This window comes from Perca fluviatilis, chromosome 6 (genome assembly GCF_010015445.1).
Source record: "Perca fluviatilis chromosome 6, GENO_Pfluv_1.0, whole genome shotgun sequence".
NCBI lineage: Eukaryota > Metazoa > Chordata > Actinopteri > Perciformes > Percidae > Perca > Perca fluviatilis.
In genome coordinates, this window is record NC_053117.1 from 26,636,131 (window position 1) to 26,644,377 (window position 8,247).

General features: G+C 39.7%; 1 protein-coding gene across 5 annotated transcripts in view; it reads left to right on the top strand.

Annotated features, from left to right (window-relative positions):
* cltcl1 (clathrin, heavy chain-like 1) overlaps positions 1–8,037 on the top strand; it is a 29,931-nt gene extending 21,894 nt beyond the window's left edge. For 2 of the 5 annotated variants that reach the window (XM_039803338.1, XM_039803339.1), the window contains 7 exons: positions 14–145; positions 257–367; positions 1,406–1,576; positions 1,866–2,087; positions 2,507–2,533; positions 5,589–5,664; positions 6,334–8,037. In XM_039803338.1, coding sequence (XP_039659272.1) covers positions 14–145; positions 257–367; positions 1,406–1,576; positions 1,866–2,087; positions 2,507–2,533; positions 5,589–5,664; positions 6,334–6,458 — 864 coding nt within the window. In that variant the 3' untranslated portion in view covers positions 6,459–8,037. Of the gene's footprint in view, positions 1–13; positions 146–256; positions 368–1,405; positions 1,577–1,865; positions 2,088–2,506; positions 2,534–2,599; positions 2,677–5,588; positions 5,665–6,333 lie in introns of all 5 variants that reach the window. The other 3 variants (XM_039803340.1, XM_039803341.1, XR_005639500.1) reach the window with 2 other exon arrangements.
* Positions 8,038–8,247: the final 210 nt, after the last annotated feature.

The window sequence follows — 8,247 nt, forward strand, 5'->3', positions numbered from 1 at the left end:
TATTTCTCCTCAGGTTGCCAATGTGGAGTTGTACTATAAATGTCTTTCCTTCTACCTGGAATACAAACCCCTCTTTCTGAATGACCTGTTGACCATTCTGTCTCCGCGGTTGGACCACAGCCGAGCTGTCACATTTTTCAGCAAGGTAACCAGCGGCGAGGTCAACCACTGTGAACCAAACCTGTATTTTTCTTTACATTCAGTATGCAGTGAAAAACAGGATTGACATGATTATGGGTTGTTTTTGCTCGACCAGATGAACCAGCTGAAGTTGATCAAGCCTTACCTGAGGTCTGTCCAGAATCACAACAACAAGTCCGTCAATGAAGCCCTCAACAACCTGCTGACAGAGGAGGAAGACTACCAGGTCTCTCAGCCATTTTTTTACTGATGTTTATTTTTATTTATTTCAGGTTAATTTATCAGGGACAATGCACACTAATAATACATAAAAGTAAAATGAGCCAGAATTAGCCTGGAGGCTATTTTACATCTGCTGTCCCTGGACTGGTGGTAAGAGTTCACCCTAAAAAGAGATAGAAGTATTAAGCTATCTAAAATACATACAGATTTGGCCCTGTACAATAAAAGTTGATTATACTAATGCTAAAAGACAACCACATAAAAACAAGAACAGTTGGTTAAGATCAAAACCAGGACACACACACTGAGCTGAACTGAACTGTCAAACCAGATAACAAACAAAGCACAATAGCATTGACATACATTTTGGTGGACATGCACAAAAACAACATTGCTGGGACAGTAACAAGCAACGGAAGAGTTGTGAATAGTGAAACAGACAATCTCACAGGCAGAGCACAAAAAAAACACAGACAGGCAGAGCAGGAGAGATGGCAGCAAGTTTAAGTGCCTAAATGAATATTGACAAATGCTGACTACTTGTTAGCCACTTCTTTAAGTTACGTTTAAAAGAGGCATATGTTTTAAAATTTCTAATGTGGCTTGGGATGGAGTAACACCTACGAGTAACCTTAACTGATAAAGCTGTTTGACCAAATGCGCTTTTCCTTAACGGGACAATGCAGTCGCCTCTTGCTGTACTCCGTGTGGACCTGTAAGCAGTTGGTGCTGTGTTCACAAACTGGCTCAGTACAATACAACATTGAAAATAGAAGGTAGACAAAATAATGCAAACACATGATGAAAAGAGACTTAAACTTTCCCAGTAGCTAGTCAATTATTTTGCCTATTCCCTGCATGTTGTAGATGATATTTGAGTATTGAAATAGTAAATTTAAATAGTAGTAAATTTACCCAGCTTCTGTGGACACTAGGTCGCACTGCTGAGCTCCGGTTACAAGAAACTAACTGGTTCAGGTATCCCTTGTCTCACTTTTTGGTCTGTGATGTAATATTCTTTCATTATGTGCGTTATCCACAGGGCCTGAGAGCATCCATCGATGCCTATGACAACTTTGATACCATTGGCCTGGCGCAGAGGTTAGAGAAACATGAACTGATTGAGTTCAGACGTATTGCTGCCTACCTGTACAAGGGCAACAACCGCTGGAGACAGAGTGTAGAGCTCTGCAAGAAGGACAAACTCTACAAGGTAAGAAAAAAAAAAATGAATGACAATTTTTGAGAAAAGCTCTTACAACGTACCTCCATGTTCCTGTAGATGGCACTGTTTGTTTGTTTATTGGTTAGATAGATAGAAGATATACAGTATCTGGAGATGCAGTAGATACATGGACCAGCTAACATCAAGTAAAGACAGGAAAAGCAAATCATGTCAGTGCTTTTCTCTCCAGGTCTTCACAGAAACAATTGTTTAGACAACTTCTAAAACTTGAATGCTTTAATGCTAATTAAACACACTGTATTCCCATCTTTCCCAGGATGCAATGCTGTACGTCGCAGAGTCTAAGGATACAGAGCTGGCAGAGACTCTGCTCCAGTGGTTCCTGGAGGAGGGCAGGAAGGAGTGCTTCGCTGCCTGCTTGTTCGCCTCCTATGACCTGCTGCACCCTGATGTAGTGCTGGAGCTGGCCTGGAGGCACAACATCATGGACTTTGCCATGCCATACTTCATCCAGGTCATGAGAGAGTACCTGACAAAGGTTAGTACTCCACTGAAGAACAATACAAAGAGTTATTGTTCTTTATTGTTAATTTTAAGTTTCGGTTTTTAACTTAAAAGTATTATTTAATTATAGTATTTCTTTTAGAGGAAACAAAAATTCTGCATTTTTACTGTGTACTAAAATTGTTTTATTTTTCTTAAATTGTTTAATTTCCTGAAGAAACCTGTACTGACAGGTGAGAGGTGGACAATAGTCTGTAATATCTCCTGGAGGTATTGACAAACCGGTCGTACTGGGAATTGTAGTTTACAAAGCTAAGGCTTTCTTATGTACTGTAATGGTAGTTGAGTGTATATTTGCCAGTGAACTCCCTCTGGTGTCCATGATGATTCCTAAAATGTTGACCTGTATACATGTGAGGTCACTTGAGGTCATCTCTTTGGGTTCTTTTCCAGGTTGATGAGTTTGCAGCGAAGGTGACGGTCTCTGGCCCTCTTTTTATTTCTCTTATGTGTTCTGTCTCTTTTTTGTTGTAACTTATCTCTTAGGTTTCTGATGTAGGAACCTAGCATGGACTGTAGACTGAGTACGGCCTAACTAGCTCTGGTCTTGGAGAGCTGTAGTGGTTTGTGCAGGCTTTTGTTCCACTTCAGCACCAACACAACATGTTTTTAATACATTGTCATTGCATTCTTATTTTCAAATAAAGGTTTTCAGCAGTGAAGCAGAAACAGATTCATGAAAATATGAAATAGGCAAAAATGAGATGAGCACTGCTGTCTATTGATTCTCAGTGCAAAAACAAAAAAAGCAACAGGCTAAATGTGAAAATAGCTCAATGCTATCTGAAGTAGCATCTCTTCTTCTGCAGTTTCTACCGTGGAGCTGATTAGAGAGAAAGTTCATGACTAGAGCAGTTTAAGAATCATTATATGAAGGAATATATGTTAACAATGCAAATATAATTAGCTGCTACAGTTAAGGAAGATGGGTGCTGCTTATGTGGGATTAAAAAAATTCAACATGTGCAATAGTTTGGTAGGTTATAATGTATTTTCTATAGACCCCTAACTTGCCGGCATTTTATGATTGAAGGTTGAACTGACTTCGAGATTTACACTGTATCCAGGAGGTGTAATATGGTCTAAAGAGTCTCGGACCAGTTGAGAGCCCACTAACTTTAAACGCTGTGTTGATGGAGTCAAAGCCTGTGCACCATCTTGTTCTTCAGGACCAGGACTAGCCTGTCCTGGCCTGACAGATACCTCTCACCCTCTAACTCCTCTCTTTTGGGGCTGCATCTACATCTGTTGGGTTAAGTGGCATTAAAAAAAACAGTTTCAGTTGCGCTGATGCAAAATCACTAGAGATTTTTCCACCTGGCTAATGCTCTCCAAAGACCAGACATGAATGCGGATAAAGTGAGCGAGCCACTCTGGACTTGTTAGATGCATCCCCATGTTTCTAACTCCAGGTTAACAAGTTTTAGTTTCCAATATTTAACTGTTAGACCAGTGCAGGGCTACAAACACTAACTAAAAGTTCCTCTGTCTCTGGGGAAATCCTCTCAGTCTATTTCAGCTAATCAGACCTTTAGAAAGACCAAATGCTTTGTTGCATAAATGACTGGTCAAACTGGTTGTGATGGAATCAGTGCAGCCATTCAGGAAGTGAAATAGCAACTTATTGTTTTAAACTTTGGAGTAGTTGAACACCAAATACCAAGAGACAGCAGTAAAGTTGTACCAACATTTTGTGTTGGCAATCGATAGGCAGCATAGCCAAATGATGTCTTGTTTTATATACAAAAAATACATCCATTTCTTTTTTTCAAATCTGCATTTCAGAAATTATTTTTCATTCACACGCTATATAATGTTTTGTCATATACAGCAAAGTGCATTACAGGTGCTCTTTAACCATTTCACCCTTTTGTCCAATTCTTTTTCTTCTTCATTTCTTAAAAATTATGACCCAACAGAAATTCAACCTTTTTTATTCGAAATTATTTAACAGAACCATCGTTTACATTAATCTCCACTTACATCAGAAACCTTTTGTATTCAGCTGTCTCCGAAGTTGAAGCACAATGCCGGATTATTGCTTTGCACTTAATGACAAGGAAAATTGGCACTACAACCAACTCACTGCACAAACACTGTATGCCTGGCAAAGGATGAGCTTAACCTGTGAGCTTCTGATATATAGCTTGGTTTTAGTCCAGCAGAATGAAAAACAGTTAATGTAACTCTGTCAGGAGGGCCTGCTCACAGGATGCATGTGGAAGCTTTGTCATTTATTGATATGGTAACCGTGAATGGCTGGAAATGTAGCATCAGCAGATAGGCATGTATAGCTTCTCCTTTACTTAATACACAATGTAATATTTCTTTAACCTTGAATCCCACTATCATTTTACTTTTAAAAGGGTCAGTTCACCCAAATACCAAAACAAAATAAAACTTTTCCCCCAGTGGTTTCTAGCCATGGTGTAGTTTTGGTATTCTTTGCTGAGTTTTTGCGGTACCTGACATTGCCTTGTCCCATTGGTTTGAATCTGCTTTTATTTCTGGTGCTCAAAACATAAGAACATGACATTTTAGAAAATCAAAAAGCAGTGCCTTTCCAAATACGATGTCCTTGTTATCTTATTATTCATAATAACCCGCAGACCTTGTTGTCAACAGTGTTCATTGGAAACTATTTTCTGCAGAATGTAAAAAAACAACTGTCAACCGTGAGGTCTGAGAATTATTTGATGAGGGACAAGGACATCGAATCTGGAGAGAGACATTGCTTTGAAATGTAATTTTAGTGCTTTGAGCAGCATAAATTAAATGTTATTCCACTTAATTGAATTAGGGTGGTAGGAGTAAAAGTCATTCTCAGCAGTCGCTACCTGCATGGTTAGATAACACTAGGGGTTATTTTGTTTTTTGTGTGATTTGGAAAAATGGGCCCTTTTTTCTTGACTTAACATTTGTACTGAGCTGCATTAGAAATTCTCACCAAACCTGCATGGCATCTTCTCTCAGGTAACCTTAGCTGCACTGTGAAGTATTGTGTGTAGTTTTGTCTTTCAGAAGTGGGTATGATATATGTACCATGTTAACCATATTATATTTATCAGCATTTATTTGTGTAAATGTGAAATATAAACTCTAGTGTAGTCTTACAACTGAAGCATTTAGAGTTTCTGGTCTATTGTATAACATCAAATAAATTGCAATTTAAATAAAACTGGCACACTGTGATCACTACATTGTAGGTGTCTAGCAAAAATATTTTATTTAGAATATTTTCTTTTTTAGTGACAGCTGTTTTATGATGTTACCAATGGGCCATGGGACACATTTTGAAATTTTGCATTTGAAATCTTTGCTTGAATTTATGTTTAAACAGCCTGCAAAACTGAGTACATGGAGTTACAAGGTTTCTGTAGGATACCTACAATGTATGAAATCACGCTTTTTTTTGCAATCTGCGGTGTGTGAGTGAGCCTGGTCTGAGCTATTCTCTTGTCTTTGTTGCCCTCAGGTGGACAAACTGGAGGAGGCAGACAGCCAAAGGAAAACTGAAGAGGAAGTGACAGAGCCTCAGCCGATTGTGTTTGGTATGTTAGGTTTATAGGCAGACAATTGTGGTTCCTAAATAGGAGAACACTGCCTCCCGCTGTGATAACAGCAGGATGTGAGCTGCTGTATTTATCTGTCTGTAACAAACTGTCTGTAAAACCTGGGTGGAAAATGGCTGCTATTGTCTTTTCCAGATGAAAATGAGACCGAGAAGATTTGTCACTTACATTTACAATGTTTTTTTGTTTACGGCCATGAAGAAACAACATAATTGAATTGTTTTTGCAATTGCACATTTTGTATGTCTATCTATTTTTTATATTTTACCATATTAAAAAGAATGAATGTTGCCTTCCAGTCAAGTTTACCCATATTGAACAAAGACACCTGTTTGTGATCAAGCCAGCAGCAATTGTTGTCATTCAGTAAGGGCATTTACCCTATGATAATCAGGACACACTCTGGTGCCTGGAAAAAATAGTTTTACATCACCATTAACAACATTAACTGCTCTTTGAGCACCACATGATGAAACTTTCATTAACTGAAAACCTAATTACTAAGACATCCACTTTTGTAAAAAAAAAAAAGAAAAAAGATCTTTGTGAAGGGCAGTAAACAAAAACAGTGTAATGTGCACTTATTTCTAAAAAAAAGTTGAAATTGTGTCTATTAGCATGTAACACTGTGTGTGTTTGTGTGAGCAGGCCAGCAGCTGATGTTGCCTGCCTCTCCTGCTCCAGTGGCTCCCCAGCCAGCGTACCCAGGCTACGGCTACCCCACCGCCCCTGTGGGCTTCCCCGCTCAGCCCGCTTATGGCTTCAACATGTAGAGGCCTGACCGCGCCTCTTCCACCCCTCTCCCCCTGCACACACTCACACACTTTGGACCTGAACCAGACTGAACCGTGCTGCTCTGGGTCTCAACTGGCGGCACAGAGACCCCTGAAACTTAACCGGGCCTTCATTCCCAATGAGACTCCACTGAAACTGCAATAGAAACCCTTCACCTCTACTTCCTACTACTAAACACACACTTCAGAAGGACTGGCTGCTGCAAGGCTGTTGGACCATCGCTCCCTCCCTACTCTCTCTTTTCCACTTGGACATTATATCTGCATCACTGATCTACACAGCATGCAGTCACCTCTCAGCTCCTAGAGGAATTAACATACCGAAGATAACATTAGTGACACCAAACCACTCTGTCCTGTTGCTGTTCCATGTAGACTTTATTAACCATAGAGCAGCATTTTATTTTTTTCCTAGAGATTCAGCACTGATGAGGAGGAGACTTTGTTATTGAGGAGTGGAAGGGGGCATGCGTGTGTCTCCCCCCTCCCTCCTAAAGCACTGCTACGGCCTTATGTAGTTTGATGAGGTGGTAAAACATGGGCTAATTTGTTCATGTTTAATTTCACAACTGTCTCATGCTCTGATTAGAAAGATGGCTACTGTGCAATAGTTTTGTTTGTCCTCTCACAACAGGTACAAGGTGTTTGCTGTATACGGACTAAGAACACTTGTCTATGAGGTTACGGTACTGTCTGTGTATGTATGTGTGTGTGTGTGTGTGAGTGTGTGTGTGTGTGTTTAGCCTCTAAAGCCTTTGAGGGATATGTCACCAAAACAAGAGACACTCAATAAAATGTCCACCCCCTTGCAGCTGCAAACCTTACGCTGGGTCAGAGCGGTCGATCTCAGACTCCGGATATCTGGAGTTTCAGAATGCTTGTGACAAAAACACAAAAGAAAGAAAGGAGGTGAAATAAAAAATAATGCTATATGCTGTAGTCTGTGCATGTGCTGCCAAATTATAATGCTGCAACCAGGAGCACAATTTTCATGTTACTCTCAAGTATATCAAGTATTACTAATGTTGTCTCAAAAACTAAGTGATGTTCGATGAAACTTTGTCACCCGACTAACAGAAAGCAGTAATGAAGCTCTGACAGACTTGAGGAGATGACATTAGCTCACATCCTGGTGCCAGTTGATAAAAAAAAAAAATCATTATTATTCTGAAAACAGTGTATAATTTAAGATGTATTGAAATACCTAACTAATCCAATAAGTCAAATATTATGGAAAAACTATATGTACTGTCTATAGTGTGTTGTTGTAGTCTTAAAAAGCATAATGATTTTTGTAAGAAAATGACAAAATGCAAAAACAGCAGGTTAATAAATGGCAAAGTCTTGAGGCAAGGCTGCTCAAAGTGGTGACAGTTCAGTTGATTGTTTACTTCCTGTGTTGTCCGACAGTATATGATACACTGAGTTCTGTCCTGCAGTGGCGTCAACTTTGGATTTGTCAAAACAGAAAGCAAAAGCCTGAGCCGCACACAAAGCACTACCTTTATCTGCACAAAAGTCATGCATACAGAAAGAGGAATAAAGTTTACACACAGTGCTGTTGGTGCATCTTTGCAGTTCATTCACACCAGGAGACATATTTACAAACCTCTCTTGTCTGTGTGTTTCTGAAGGGTCGGTGTGGAGTTTTACAGTTGTGAACATTGTTTATGCCAGGGGTTTTCTGCTGCACCCTTATTTCCAGCTCCTTCTGGGCCCAGACTACATTTTAGTAACCAAGCTGCCAAGACCTGATTGATGGTTTCTG